Genomic DNA, 15,852 nt, shown 5'->3' with positions numbered 1-15,852 from the left:
CTGCTAGAACTATCTCAGTTCCCATTAGTCTTTATTGGACCTCTCTCCCCTGGTGGGGCTGCCACACCCTGGGGTGGTGAAAGGCATGGGAAATCCGGACTCAACGTAGGCCTGGCACATGCCATGCATGTGTTCTATCATTTGAGCTATCCCCCTAACTTTTCTGCTCTGGATTTTAATCGATAAATCAGAAAACCCAGAATCCACCCACATCTGCCTCCCAATAACATGATTTAACCTTGCTGGGCTTGTTTTCTCAATGACAGTCGATGTGTTCTTCATTTTAATCAATGGACCCATCAAACAGGATGGTGATATTTAAAAAAAAAAAAGAGTAAGAAGTGGTATGTGTGGGGCTAAAGACATAGCATGGAGGGAAGGCATTTGCCCTGCAAGCAGAAGGTCAGTGGTTCGAATCCAGGCATCCCATATGGTCCACTGAGCCTGCCAGGAGCGATTTCTGAGCCTACAGCCAGGAGGAACCCCTGAGCGCTGCCGGGTGTGACCCAAAAACAAAAACAAACAACAAAAAAGGAAGTACTATGTGTAATTTATTATATTATTACAAATTATTATTCTATGCTTTTGAGAATAATAAACAGTGGAATGAGAATAAGAGAGCCAGATTCAATAGTCTCAAGTAGGTTTCCCCATAGTTTCTTGCTTCAGAATACATTACTAAAGGCCATTGGGTAGTCAGTATAGTCCTGGTGGGTCCCCCCAAGTTTCCTCTGAACCTGAGAGTGCATTTGAGCCAGTATTTTTTCAAGACAGAGAGAGCCAAAGGATATTAATTAATTTGAGACATTCCCTACAGGTAAGATCCAGCTAACAATGAACTTTCAGCGAGAGCAAAAACGGGGTCGGAGGGGGTTTACAAAAGGCCTTGGCCCCCCAAAAGTGACAAATGCATCCCCTGATAAAGAAAACCCTCCTGTTTCAACGGTGGGAAATGCCACCCAACTCGCAGAACTAGCACCAGCTGTCAATGAGCAGCAGGGGCAGACAAGACCTAAAGCCTGTCTGTAACAGAGACCCACCCAGCAGGTGGCATCCCCAACCCTATTTTGAGGACAAAAGCAATGATTCATTTACACATAGTACTTTTTTATTTTTTTATTTTATTTTTGGGTCACACCCGGCGGTGCTCAGGGGTTGCTTCTGGCTCTACGCTCAGAAATTGCTCCTGGCAGGCTCGGGGGACCATATGGGATGCCGGGATTCGAACCGCCGTCCTTCTACATGTAAGGCAAACGCCTTACCCTCCATGCTATCTCTCCGGCCCCTCTTTATTATTATTATTATTATTATTATTATTATTATTATTATTGTAGTAGTAGTAGTAATCATTTTTATTGTGACCGGGATTCGAACCGCCGTCCTTCTGCATGTAAGGCAAACGCCTTACCCTCCATGCTATCTCTCCGGCCCCTCTTTATTATTATTATTATTATTATTATTATTATTATTATTATCATTGTAGTAGTAGTAATCATTTTTATTGTGACCAAAGTGTATTACAAATCTTCATAGTCATATTTTAGGTACATATGGGCATTTTTTTTAACATTTTCTTTTTCTTTTTTTGTGGTTTTTGGGTCACACCCGGCAGTGCTCAGGGGTTACTCCTGGCTCCATGCTCAGAAATTGCTCCTGGCAGGCACGGGGGACCATATGGGACACCGGGATTCGAACCGATGACCTTCTGCATGAAAGGCAAACGCTATCTCTCCGGCCCCAACATTTTCATTTTTTTTTAACTTTTTTTTTTTTTTTTCGGTTTTTGGGCCACACCCGTTTGACGCTCAGGGGTTACTCCTGGCTATGCGCTCAGAAATGGCCCCTGGCTTGGGGGCACCATATGATGGGACGCAGGGGGATCAAACCGCGGTCCATCCTACGCTAGCGCTTGCAAGGCAGACACCTTACCTCTAGCGCCACCTTCCCTGCCCTTAAACATTTTCTAATGGTAGTGTGTCTCGTGATGTTTTTTCATGAAAAAAAGAATGCCTTTGCACAAAAAAGCTTGAAAAAACACTGCTTAAGTTTAACTGTCTGCCACCTGAAAGGCAAAACCCAGTGCCATGCATTCCCCTTCCTTAAGGCCTAGAGTAGATGAAATTAACATGGGCGGGGGTAGATGAAATTAATATGGGGTAGATGAAATTAACATGGGGTAGATGAAATTAGCATGGGGTAGGTGAGATCAACACAGGGGTGGATAAAATTAACATGGGGATAGATAAAATTAACATGGGGTAGATCAAATTGACATGGGGTAGATCAAATTAACATGGAGGGGGTAGATAAAATTAACATGGGGGTAGATGAAATTAACAGGGGTAAATGAAATTAACATGGGGAGTAGATGAAATTAACATAGGGGAGATGAAATTAACATAAGCAGTAGATGAAATTAACATGGGAGGAGATGAAAATAACGGGGGGGGAGATAAAATTAACATGGGGTAGATGAAACTAACATGGGGAGTAGAGGAAATTAACATGGGGGGTAGATGAAATTAACATAAGGGTGGATGAAATTGACATGAGAGTACATGAAATTAACATAGGGTAGATGAAATTAACATAAGGGGGGATAGATAAAATTAACATGGGGTAGATGAAATTAACAGGGGCAGATTAACATAGGAGTAGATGAAATTAACACAGGGCCGCCAGGCGCTCTAAGATCCCAGCTCCCTCTTAAGGAACCACAAAGCCTCCGGGAAGGAAGAACCAAAGCTTAGGTGTGAGAGAGCGACGGATCTCTCAGAACCACCTTAAAGAAACTGGCGGCGTCCCTGTCTGGTCCCGCCCCTTCCGTGGAGTCCCGCCCCATACGTGCCCCGTCCGGCAGCCTGATTGGTCGGTTCCCGTGCGTGATGACGTAAGCCGCGGGGCGCGCCGGGTAGGGGAAGCGTCGTCTATCAGAGCTGGAGCTGCTTCTCTGAGCTGTGGCGGGTTCCGCCCCCTTGAGGCCTACAGACATTTTTTGGGGGCCGCTGTGGTTTTGGGGGCTTGGCCCTGCCTCTTAAAGTCTCTTGGGGCGTTTCTTTTCCCGCTGGAGCCTTTTTTTAGCCAGTTCCGGGGCCGGCCTGGGGGGACAAAATGGCAGCCGGATCCCAATGGCGGATGCTCTTGACAGCTCAAGCCATCTTCATGCAATTCCTGCAGCTCCCAGTCTCCAGGGCAGGCCTGTGCCCATCGCCCTGCTCCTGCCGCCTCCCCTTATTGGACTGCAGCCGTAGGAAGCTGGCCAGGCCTGGCTGGGGGACTTTATTGAGCCCCCTGCCCTCCAACATCACCAGCTTGTGAGTGAACCACTTGGGGGTGATGCCCCCCAAAATGGGGATCTGGGGGAATCTGGGGCTTCTGGGGGGATCTGGACCCTGCATGAGGCTCACTTTGGCAAGAAGATGCTTCTGCGGTGCTTTGGATCTTCCTGGGCCTGCATTGGGGGTAGGGGGAGACCTAGGTCCAATCTGGGTGAAGGTTGCATTGCAGAGATTTGTGTTTGCAGATTTTGGGGGGGTTCTGAGGTGGGGTGTTTTTGCAGCAAAAGGAGTGTTGGGGTTCGCTGGTTCCGACTCTTCCTTGAGTCAACTTTGGAGAGATGCTTCAAGTGAACGGTGGTGGTTGAGGATTGCAACCAGGCTGGTGATATTTACTTATTTATTTATTTATTTTGGGTTTTGGGGTCACACCCGGCAGCGCTCAGGGGTTCCTCCTGAGCTCAGAAATCTTGCTCCTTGGCAGGCACAGGGGTTGGGGTGGGGACCATATGGGAGGCCAGGATTCGAACCACAGTCTGTCCTGGATCGGATGTGTGCAAGGCAAACGCCCTGCTGCTGTGCTATCTCTCCGGCCCCTATAGATATTTTAATACAAATATTAACTATTATATTGCTTTATTAATATTAATTTATTGATATTAATATGTACATATTAAATATATATTAAATATTTGGATCACCAGAGATACAAGATTCCCCCTTGTCCTTGTCCCAACCCTAGTTTGCATTTCGGCTCATTTTCTGGCTAAGGGTTTTTAGCACTTAATTAGGTTGAAGACTTCATCCTGTAATTAGGAGATCGGATCTTACTCCCCCAAGTAGGAAAGTCTGTTTTATATGTAGTTTATTCTTTTGGCCAAATCATGCGACGCTCGACTAGTTTTCAGTGGGTTTCCTTGTGACAAAGAAAATAGGAATCAATCCTTTTTATTTATTTGTTTAAATTGAGAAGCAAGGACAGTGTGTTGGGTGCAGCTTTCTGGAGACTTCATGGCTCGCTGCTCATGCTCACGCTGTGTGTGTTGCAGACTAAGCACCTGAGAGCTCAGTTAGTCTGAGTCAGACCGTTGGCATCAAAAGCAACTGTAGGTATTAAGTACTGCAATTACTGGGCTTCTTAACCACTAACTTACAGTTCCTTCTCTGCCCCTAACTGATCATTGATTAATTGACAGACATCTAATACTAATGTCATATTCATTAATTAACAGCCATCCCATAAAGGGGCGTGTGTGTCACAAAAGGAACCTTAATTAATGGTTGGAGATGTGCTGTACACCTAAGGAGCTGTTTTTATTTTTATGGAAATTAAGGGTAGAAATCCCACCTTTGCCTCAAAGGTTAGTAATGTCATATTTATTAACAGCCATCCCACAAAGGTGTGTGTGTGTGTGTGTGTTGTCATATTTATTAATTAACAGCCATCTCACAAAGGGGTGTGTGTGTTGTCATATTTATTTATTAATTAACAGCCATCCCACAAAGAGGGGTGTGTGTGTGTGTGTGTGTGTGTTTGTGTGTGTGTGACAAAAGAAACCTTAATTTTTGGAGATGAAATGAACACCTAAGGGGCTGTTTTTATTTTCATGGGAATTAAGGGTAGAGGTCCCACCTTTGCTTCAAAGGTTAAAGCATTTGTGTCTTTGCAAACTAAAAACCATAAATAGGAAAGAATGTCACTTCAGATTTTTTATTGGGAAATTCCAGCAGTAGTAGCAGTAATAGACAAGGTCCACAATATTTTGTTGTTTTCTGACTGGCACTTGGACCTTATGCTTGTTCTGTTGGTGCAAATAAAATTAAGCATACATATGGCTGTGTGCCATAATCTAATCTAAATCTACCACTCTGTCTTGCTACTCAGCAGATTCCTCTAAGAAGGTCTTGTTTTTGTTTTTGTCTTTTTGTTTGTTGGGAGGGTCACACAAAGTGATATTCACGGGTTGCTCCTGGCGCTGTACTTAAGGGACCATATGGGATCCTGGGGAATCAAACTCACTGGCCACCAGCAAGGCAAATGCCCTACTTGCTGTGCTATCACTCTGACCCTATATCCATTTTCTTTATTCTTTTTCTTTCTTTTTTTTTTTTTTTGTTTTTGTTTTTTGAGCCACACCGGTGAGACTGAGGGGTTATTCCTGGCTGTGCACGCAGAAATCTTTGCTCCTGGCTTGGGGGACCATATGGGATGCTGGGGATTGAACCTCGGTCCTTCCTAGACTAGCACGGGCAGGGTAGATGCCTTACTGCTTTCACCACTGTTCCGGCCCCTTATTTGTTTGTTTGTTTGTTTGTTTTGGGGAGTTAAACCCAGCAATGCTCAGAGGTTCCTCCTGGCTCTACACTCAAAAATTGCTCCTGGCAGGCTCGGGGGACCATATGGGATGCCGGGATTCCAACCACCGTCCTTTTGCATGCAAGGCAAACGCCTTACCTCCATGCTGCCTCTCCAGCCCTATTTATTTTCTTTTAAACACCCAGCAGTGCTCAGGGATTACTTCTGGCTCTGCACTCAGAAATCGCTCCTGGCAGGCTCAGAGAACCAGATCAGTCGCATGTTGGCAGCATACAAGGCAATCTCGCTACCGCTGTGCTATCACTCTGCCCCCCCCCCATTCATTTCCTAATAAATTCTTGCAACATACAGAATGAATCAGGTATAGGTTCAAAACAACACAACTTCAGTTAGCTGTGATTGTAATAAACTTGGTCTGCTTTTAAAAATTCTTCATTTGTGAGTAATTTATAATTTGTTAATTTGATTTAAGGCTTATTTTGTGTTTGATTTTGTTTCATCTAGACATAGTCTTTAAAGTCAAATTACTTTCTCAAAGATTTTGAAATCATCTAATGAAATTAATATTTTCTGTTGATGGGAATGACTGGAAAAAAGTTCTGTTGTAGATCTGTAATTGATGGAAGCCTTTCATCCAGATAAACTCTCAGATTCAAAACTAGGGGGACAGAGCCCAAGCTCAGCCAGTAGTGATCCCTTGGCACAGAGCCAGGAATAAGCCCTGAACACTGCCAAGTATGGCTCCAAAATTGAAGCAAAAATAAAAAGGGGGTTGTGTGGTATTTTTTGTTTGTTGGTTTGGTTTTTGGGTCACATCCAGCAGTGCAGGGGCCACTCCTGGCTTTACGCTCAGAAATCACTCCTGGCATGGGAGACCATATGGGATTCCGGGATTCGAACCACTATCTGTCCTGGATCACTTGTGAGCAAGGCAAAAGCCCTACTGCTGTGCCATCCCTTCGGCCCCAGGGTTGTCTGTTTATTTTTATTTACTTTTTTTGTTTGTTTGCTTTTTGGGTCACACCCAGCTGTGCTCAGGGGTTCCTCCTGACTCTACACTCAGAACTCGCTCCTGGCAGGCTTGGGGGACCATATGGGATGCCAGGATTTGAACCACCGTCTTTCTATATGCAAGGCAAATGCCTTGCCTCCATGCTATATCTCTCTGACCCTTTTTATTTACTTTTGATTTTTGGGTACACTTAATGGTGTTCAGGGCTTACTATTGGCTCTGCACTCAGGAATTACTTCTGGAGGTTATCAGGGGATCATATGGGTTCCTGGGGAATGAATCTAGATTGGTTGTATATAAGGTAAACACCATACCCGTTGTACCATTGTTCTGGCCCCACATTGTTATTGTTTAAACTGAGAGCTATAACTTCTTAAGCACTTGCCTTAAGTACCAGGTCTGCATGAGGTTTCTAATAAACTTTCACACATTTAAAGCATAGCAGTACATTAATTATATTAGTGATTCAAACTCAGATGTGCAGAGTATTGACCGGCATTAAAAAAAGATTGTTTAAAATTTATTCTGCTTATGAAATAATTTTTTCGTTTTGTTTTTGGACCATACCCAGTGATACTCAGAGGTTACTTCTTACTCTGTACTCTGGAATCATTCCTGTAACTGCTCTAGGATACCCTATGAGAATCAAGTACTGGTCTGCCGTGTGCAAAGTAAATACATGCTGTACTGTCTCTTCAGCCCCTGAAATGATATTTTTTTTCTGCTTCCCTCTCTTCCCTATTTTTGTCACAGGGCTCCTAAAACTATTTTGCAGTTTTCTATGTGTTAGAGCACAGGGGAAGGAACTCAGTGGTAGAGCATGTGGCAGCTATTCATTTGTGGGTTCCTCAGTTTGATCTGAAGTCTTCCCTCTGAGCACCACCAGCCTACGAGGCATTCTTTTTCTCAGCAACATACCATTGTCAGGCAGGCTTCAGAATCCTAGACTGCTTTGTGGGTAGCACAGGGAACAACTGTTTTTCTGTTATTTTCTAATATTTCTAATATATGACACTCATTCACTCAAGCCTCCCAAGTTCCTTCAACTATCCTGGGTAATATGTTTTTGTTTGTTTGGTTTTGGTCACACCTGGCTGTGCTCAGAATCTAGTCCTGGCTCTACTCAGGAATCATTCCTGTCGGTGCTCAGGGTACTTACTATAGGAATGCCTGAGATCAAACCTGAGTTGGTCTCATGTGAGGCAAGTGCTCATCCTGTTGTAATATGGCTCTGGCCCGTAATAGATGTGTCTTGATTTAATGGGGGTAATTCTTGGAGAACCAGCCTCAGGATTGGGGTTAGCCAGCAGAAGAACCAAACCATGACTTGGTTCTTTAGCCCTAATCATTGTCTTAGACAGGGGAAGAGCTAAAGATTCAAGTTAATAATGGATAACAAATTTAAGTGTCTAGGGTCGGAGAGATAGCATGGAGGTAAGGTGTTTGCCTGTCATGCAGAAGGATGGTGGTTCGAATCCTGGCATCCCATATGATCCCCCGAGCCTGCCAGGAGCGATTTCTGAGCATGGAGCCAGGAGGAACCCCTGAGCACTGCTCAAAAAAAAAAAAAAATTCAAGTGTGGGGTTCGATGAACTTGTGGATTGAAGAGATACACCTGATCTATGGGGAGAAGATGCTGTCCTGGAACTTTCCACACCCCAAGTGTCTTCTTCTGATTGTTCATTAATGCTACTTACGGTACAGTAAACCTTGTACAGTAAACCCGAGTCCTCCTTCCCTTGAGTGCTGGTAGATCTTCCAGCAGGTGACTGAATCCTGCAGCATATTATTGAGTTCTCTGGGGGCTGGAGAGATAGCACAGTGGTAGGGCGTTTGCCTTGCATGTGGCCAACGCAGGCCTGACCCCGGTTCAATTCCCGGCATCCCATATGGTCCCCCTAGCCTACCGGGGCAATTTCTGAGCTCAGAGCCAGAAGTAACTCCTGAGCTCTGCCGGGTCTGACCCAAAAGCTAAAAACTAAATAAATAAATAAATAAATAAATAAATAAATAAATAAAAGTATTCTCTGATTTGTAGCTGTGAAATAGAAAATTTGTGTGTAATGGGGACGTGCTATTTGTCATTGGTATATGAAAGGAATGGGGGGCCCGGAGAGATAGCACAGCGGTGTTTGCCTTGCAAGCAGCCGATCCAGGACCAAAGGTGGCTGGTTCGAATCCCGGTGTCCCATATGGTCCCCCGTGCCTGCCAGGAGCTATTTCTGAACAGACAGCCAGGAGTAACCCCTGAGCAACGCTGGGTGTGGCCCAAAAACTAACAAAAAAAAAAAAAAAAAAAAAAGAAAGGAATGGGGAGAGTAGCCTTATAGGACTCAGCTCTTCCCCTGAGAAGTCTGAACTGATTGCACCGAGTCACAATTATAGGATACCCTGCTAGGACCTGAGAATTGTCTGTATACAGGGCAAATCTCCCATGTATCGTCTGCGTGCAAGACAGGTGCCCTACCAGTGTGTCAGCCACATGCAAGGCAAATGCCCTACCGCTGTGCCCCCTAAATCTGTTTGTTGTATCTTATTTTTTGTTTTTGGGCCATACCTGGTGGTCTGCTGTTAGTGTTTTAGCTCCTTATCTCTTGGCCCCAAATTTGCTCTTTTTTTTTTTTCTTTTAGATTTGTGTGGATTTTTCCCCCCCTTCAATTTTAGGGTCCACAGTCTGCAGTGCTCTGGATTCCAGGAGGGCAATGCCTGCTGTTGCTGCATGTGAGGCAGGTAGTCTCAGGATCCAACTCAGGGCCTCACGACCTTGGCTGCCATTAGGTTATTTGTAACCAGTGTAGTTGCCTAAAAAAGCTCATGGTGATTAGCAATGTTAAAGTTTAGCCATAAAAGTACCAACATTAGTGAAGTGCGTTATGAATAAATTTGTAAGTGAATGCCTACATTTGTATTTCTCTTCCACGTTTGTATTTAATATACCTAATTCAAAGTCACTTTGACTTGTCTTGCTTATCTCATGCCTTGCTTGTATAAGCATAATCTTGGCAGGTTGCAGCAGGAAATGCCTAGCCAATCATAAGCATAAGTGTGCTTATTTGCGGAGATATTAATGACTCGGTGCCAAGTTAAACTATGTGGGTATTGAGAAATGATGGATTACATTAGTAATAAGTAATCCAAGTAATACTTGGCTTTGAGTAGATCGTCCTTCTTGCCAATAATGTGATTAAACCATTGACTTTGATATCCTTTAACTTTTAAAAAACCTTTACAACAGCTTAGTGATAGTTCGTAATAATTATCATGTATTTTCAGGTTTATTTTTCGTACTGTGTTTTACAATACTTTTATTTTGGGGGCTACATCCAGTGATGCTCTGGGTTTACTCCTGGCTCTGAGCCTGGGGTTCAGCATCAGTTCTGGTATGCTTGGGGGGGACCATGTGGGGAGATGGAGGATTGAATTTGGCTCGGTCTTGTGCAAGGCAAATGTCTTCCTTGCTGTACTATCTCTCCAGCACAATCAGTACTGTTGATGGCATTCCCACAACACACCCTCCACAGGAGACTCCACTTCAGCCCACATTTCCCTGTATCAACCCCCCAATCTAATCCCACTCATCTCACCTTTGCTTTCTACTGAAGATCAGTTCTCAGTTTCTAACAGTTTAATAATTATAATAAAATATCGTCTGATACAGAAATGTATGTATGTACAATACAGAAATGAATATGTCATTAATGGTGATGGTGAGTGTTACAACTTCCTATATATTTGTTGTATACATATCTGATAGCCTTTGTTCTTATGAACTGTTGTTTTATTTCAAGTATGGGGAGAAAAGCCACTATGAGATTATCTCTACTTGCCTAAATCTCTCCTCCAAGGGGATTCTGCTTTGTCTGTTTTGCATAGAATGTCAGGGATAAAAAGATTGCACCCGGCCAGCTGTATTATCTATCGCTTTCTCCTTCTATCCTGGGGAATTTTGTAGGAAGACTCCTAATCTTTTAGAAAATGACTTATTTCTCAGTTACAATCTGGGCTAAAGAGATTGATAATTTAGCTTGTTTTTGTTAATTTATTTTTGTAGTTGTTCTTTTATTTGGGGGAGGAGTTTGGAGCACACCAGCAAGTGCTCAGGGTTTATTCCTGCCTCTTGCTGAGGTGTCTCATCTGGCAGTGGTTGGCAGAAGAATATGTGGTGCCAGATAATTGAACTAGGGTTGTTACTAGCAATAGTCCTCCAACTATGGCTTGCGGGCCACATATTGTATTTGTTCCCATTTTTGTTCCTTCACTTCAAAATAAGATCTATGTCATGTGCATAGGAATCTGTTCATGTTATTGTTTTTACTATCGTCTGGCCCTCCAATGGTCTGAGGGACAGTGAACTGGCCCCTCGTTTAAAAAGTTTGAGGACTACTGGTTGTTAGGATACAAGGCAAAAGTGCCTTAACCTCTCTACTATCTTTGACCTTCTTTTTCGGGGCCACAGCGATGCTCAGGGTTTACTCCTGGCATACTCTGGGGACACATGAATGACAGGGATTGAATCTGGGTTGGCTGCATGCAAGGCAAACTATGCCTTCCCCGCTGTGCTATCACTCCAGTTCCCTCCTTTTTTAAAAAAAACAGACACATTCTCATTCTGTCTGCCTGCCTGCCTGCCTGCCTGTCCGTCCGTCCGTCCGTCTGTCTGTCTGTCTCTGTTTCTCTCTCTCTCTCATGCTTTGTATTATGTATAAATATGTTCTTTTCACTGACTACAGAGATTTCCATTATGGGAGACTTTCTTAAGTTATTTAACCAGTTCCATTCTGAAAACATTTAACTTGCTTTTTAACTTTGTAATTGCATTCTTACTCTCCTTGGTAGATCTTTTCTTATGTGAATAAACATGCAGATTCAAGGTGTGTGTGTGTGTGTGTGTGTGTGTGTGTGTGTGTGTGTGTGTTTTGCCATGCCCAGTGGTGTTCAGGGGCTGCTTTTGATTTTTCTGGCTGGGTCAACTGTGTGTAAGGCAAATGCAACTATAATTTGTATGTCCTATTTTCTTATCAAATTTCACAATGAAACAGTATTTTCAAATCAGATTCCAGGGAAAGATAAATACACTATTATTCTTGGAATGAATATGTACATCTCCCTAGCTCCTGTGCTTATGCAAAATAATGTAAAGCATAATAAAAATAAGTTGTGTAAATTAAAGTTAATAGCTTTATGCTCTATACTATAGTAAAATATTTATGCTAAACGTATTTATCAGTATCTAGCATCTCAAATTCAACTAAATAGAAAAAAATGCTTCACAAAATCCTTTCAGAAATGCAATCAGAAATACAATCTAGCATCTCAAATTCAACTAAATAGAAAAAATGCTTCACAAAATCTTTTCAGAAATATAATGCCTGTCTTGAAGACAGGCAGGGGGTGGGGGAAGGTAAGAAATGGGGAGGGGAACAATGGTGGCAGGAAAGTTGCACTGGTGAAGGGGTGTGTGTGTGCATTTAATGGTTGAAACCCAATTACGAACATGTTTGTAACATTGTGCTTAATAAAGAAATAATTAAAACTTAAAAAAAAGAAATCACCCCTGAGCATCACTGGATGTGGCCTCAACCCCCCAAAAAAATCATTTAAAAAATAAAATAAGGGCCAGAGAGATAGCATGGAGGTAGGGCATATTTGCCTTGCATGTAGGACGGTGGCTCGAATCCTGGCATCCCATATGGTCCCCCGAGCCTGCCAGGAGTGATTTCTGACCGTAGGAGTAACCCCTGAGCGCTGCTGGGTGTGATCCACAAAACCAAAACCAAAACCAAAACAAAACAAAACCCAAACAACAAAAATAAATAAATAAAATATATCTTTTTAGAAAGGAGTCACTCAGTTTTCTCACTTGTGCTTCTGACAGTCCTAGCACTACTGACTTCTATCTGGCAATAATTGATTAGAAGTAGTGAATTAGGATGAATAAATTATAAATTCTTACAGAAAGGCTGATGGTTCAAAAAAGGAGGTAAATATTTTTTTTTACCATTTTTTTTATTGAGATTTCAGTATTTACAATACTGTTATCACTTTTCATGCATGCACAAGTTCATCCCTTCACTATCACTCAGATACCCACTTCGCTCCACCAGTCTCCCAAGCTGCACCTTTCAAACTGCCCTCAGCCCCAGATAAGCTCAGTTCTGGAGTCAAAATCTCCATTTTCAATGCTTTTGACCATTTATTGCTCCTTTACTGTGCTTCTCTCTATCATAGGGGATGACGTTGAATTTTAAGCTATTAGTGGTAAAGGAGAAACAACCTAAAAAGACACAGGCATTTAAAAGTTAAGAATGGCTTTAGAATCCTCATGTTTATTATATTCCAGGAATACTCAAAATCCAACAGCATGATAAATCATAGTACTGTAACTAATCGCAATAGTTCTAACTAAATTACTTTAGATAATTTTCACCAGGGGTTCCAGTGCACACAATGCTGGATAAATAAGTGAAACATTGTCATAATTCATTTCTCAGCAGTTTTGTTGCTCTTATTAGGGTCACAGTTGGCCTTTTGGTGCAGATTTTCAAAAAAGAGGCCTGTGGCTAAAATGTTCAAATGAGACTGGGCAAAATAAAAAGTCTACATCTCCATAAGTGTTGTACTTTGCTATTAGCTTGCAAAACTTGATTCTCTTCCTCAAACTGTTGCAGTGCCATTTATGTGTACGACCTATAAATTATTTACACCCTGATGGTTCTAAAGACCACATTAATGGCACCTCTGGCTCCTCATGATATCAAGAACTTTAATAATTTATCATATATTACAGCTCTCTCTCCCTGTAGACTAGCTTGAGTGGGAATTGAGTTCACAGCATTAAAATTAGGCCTTTTCTGAGACTTAATCTCTAAGCATCATATCCATATAATTTTAGATATTAAAATAGTGTTAAAAAGTGAAGGTTATTGAATGTTAATAAACTAGATTCTAGGTTATATTCATCAAGTTTCTCATTAAGTTCTTAAGTATACTTTAGAAATATTTCAAGGGGGGGAAACATCTTTCAAAAACGGTTTTTCATCTTTAGAGTTTTGCATGAAAAATCCTCATTAAAACAATAATTTGGGAGGAGGGAGGTGGAGGGCATTGGTGATGGGAAGGTTGCACTGGTGAAGGGGCATGCTCTTTTTATGACTGAAATCCAGCCACAATCATTTTTGTGATCATGGAGCTTAAGTAAAGATTATTAAAGAATAATTTATGCAAACCAAGTATAATTAATGATTGTCTGAGAGGAATAATAAGAGACTTTAAAAGAGTAGTCAATGTTTTTGTTTTGGTGCCACACCTAATGGTGCTCAGGGCTTACTCCTGGCTCTGCACTCAGTCATTAATCTTGGCAGTGGTGGGAAAGCATACTGGATGAATCTAGGTTGGCCTCTGCTAAGCAAGTGCTATCTTTCCAGCCCTGCTCAGCGGTTATTCCTGATTATACACTCAGAAATCACTACTGGCAGGCTTGGGGGACCATAAGGGTGGCCAGGGATCGAACCCAGGTCAGCTGCTTGCAAGGCAAAATGCCCTACCCTCTGTGCTATATCCCTTTCACCCCACTATTCAGATTCTTAATTTAAGTTGTCTTCAATCTGAAAAAAGAAATGGAAAAGGCATGCTTATGGAGACTAAGCATGTATCTCTACTCACATATACACATTTGGTATGAATAAATTTCAGATTGAAATTTAAGTATGAAAGAGCTCATTTACTGTGAATTTACATTTCTAGGGAAGGAAACTATTGGAGTTGATTTTAAATTTAAGTGTATAGTTTTGGAGTACTATGTGCAATCAATGTTGATTTCAAAGTACAAAAATAAAAAAGTGTCCAAGTTGCCAGTATTTGTGACCCCAGCACTTAATATAGCATTTAAATACTTACTGTATGAATAATACCTGGTGATCAGGTCAGTTCATTTAATGCTAGACTGATACCTGCTCCCTTTTAAAAAATTAGGTAACACTTACTTATAATGTGTATATTTTCAGGAGTATAGTTTCATATATCTTCAAATGTTTCCACACTACACCCTTCCTAAAAGACCGATATGCCTTCTCTACAAACTGTTGGACCCTCTCTACCTTGCCAGCCCTTCCTCACTCTGATAACTGTAGCTCTGCTGTTAGAATCCAAGAATTTAGGGGGCTGGAGAGATAGTAAAGTGGATTGGCTGAGTAGTGTTCAAACCTGGCATGCCAAATGGTCTCCCGTGCCTGCCAGGAGTGATCTTCAAGTGCAGAGCCAGGGCGTGGCCCCAAAACCAAAGAACACAATAATTTGTTTTGCCTTTATCTGTTCCTTGATTTGTTTTTATCCCACACATGAGCCAAGTCACCAAGTGTTTGTATTTCTCTTGGCTTGTTATACTTCCATAATTTCTTCTAGTCCATTCCATGTTGTTGCAAATAGCAAGGTTTCATCTTTTTTTATAGCTTATAGTGTTCCATTATCCATTCATCTGCCATTGGGTATTTGGGTTGTTTCTGGATTTTGTGTATTAGAAGTAGAGCTTCAGGGGCCGGAGAGATAGCATGGAGGTAGGGCGTTTGCCTTGCATGCAGAAGGACGGTGGTTCGAATCCTGGCATCCCATATCATATGGTCCCCCGAGCCTGCCAGGAGCAGTTTCTGAGCGTAGAACCAGGAGAAACCCCTGAGCGCTTCTGGGTGTGACCCAAAAAACAAGAACAAAAACAAAAACAAAAAAATAGAAGTAGAGCTTCAGTGAACTTAGGAATGCATACACTTTTTCACATTAGAGTTTTTATATTCTCCAAATAGATATGTAGATATATAGAAGTGGAATTGTTTGAGCCTGTGGTTGGTCTGTGATATGTTGGAAATTTTCATACTGTTTCTTGGGATTACTTTTGCTACTTATAATCTTTGTTGATTCCAATATAAATTTTAATGATGCTTGTCCCATTTTCTTGAATAATGACATTGGAAATTTGATGGGTTTTGTACTGATATTATAGCATTGGCTTGCATAGACATTTTAGCCACGTTAATTCTTCCAGCCCTGAGCATCAGACAACTGTCCATTTATTGTGAGGGGGGTGAGGGATTTAGCTATACCAGGTGCTGCTTAAGGAACATTTCCTGGGGATCAGGAATCAGTCTACCCTCTCCCTGTACTATCTCTGGGGATCAGTCTAACTAAACTATGTACTGTCTTTTCAGTCTCATCTTTAAAAATAACGTTTTATAATCACTCCTTTGTGTCTTTTTT

At 42.0% G+C, this 15,852-nt stretch overlaps 1 protein-coding gene across 1 annotated transcript in view; it reads left to right on the top strand.

The window, feature by feature from the left end:
- Positions 1 to 3,106: 3,106 nt before the first annotated feature.
- Positions 3,107 to 15,852, top strand: part of LRIG2 (leucine rich repeats and immunoglobulin like domains 2) — a 57,586-nt gene continuing 44,840 nt past the window's right edge. Inside the window, exon 1 of the mRNA XM_049765667.1 lies at positions 3,107 to 3,314. Coding sequence (XP_049621624.1) covers positions 3,112 to 3,314 — 203 coding nt within the window. The 5' untranslated portion in view covers positions 3,107 to 3,111. The remainder of the gene's footprint in view (positions 3,315 to 15,852) is intronic.

Source organism: Suncus etruscus, chromosome 19 (assembly GCF_024139225.1).
Source record: "Suncus etruscus isolate mSunEtr1 chromosome 19, mSunEtr1.pri.cur, whole genome shotgun sequence".
In the NCBI taxonomy this organism is placed as follows: domain Eukaryota; kingdom Metazoa; phylum Chordata; class Mammalia; order Eulipotyphla; family Soricidae; genus Suncus; species Suncus etruscus.
The sequence above is the reverse complement of the archived record's forward strand: the minus strand, read 5'-3'. Positions and strand labels throughout refer to the sequence as shown.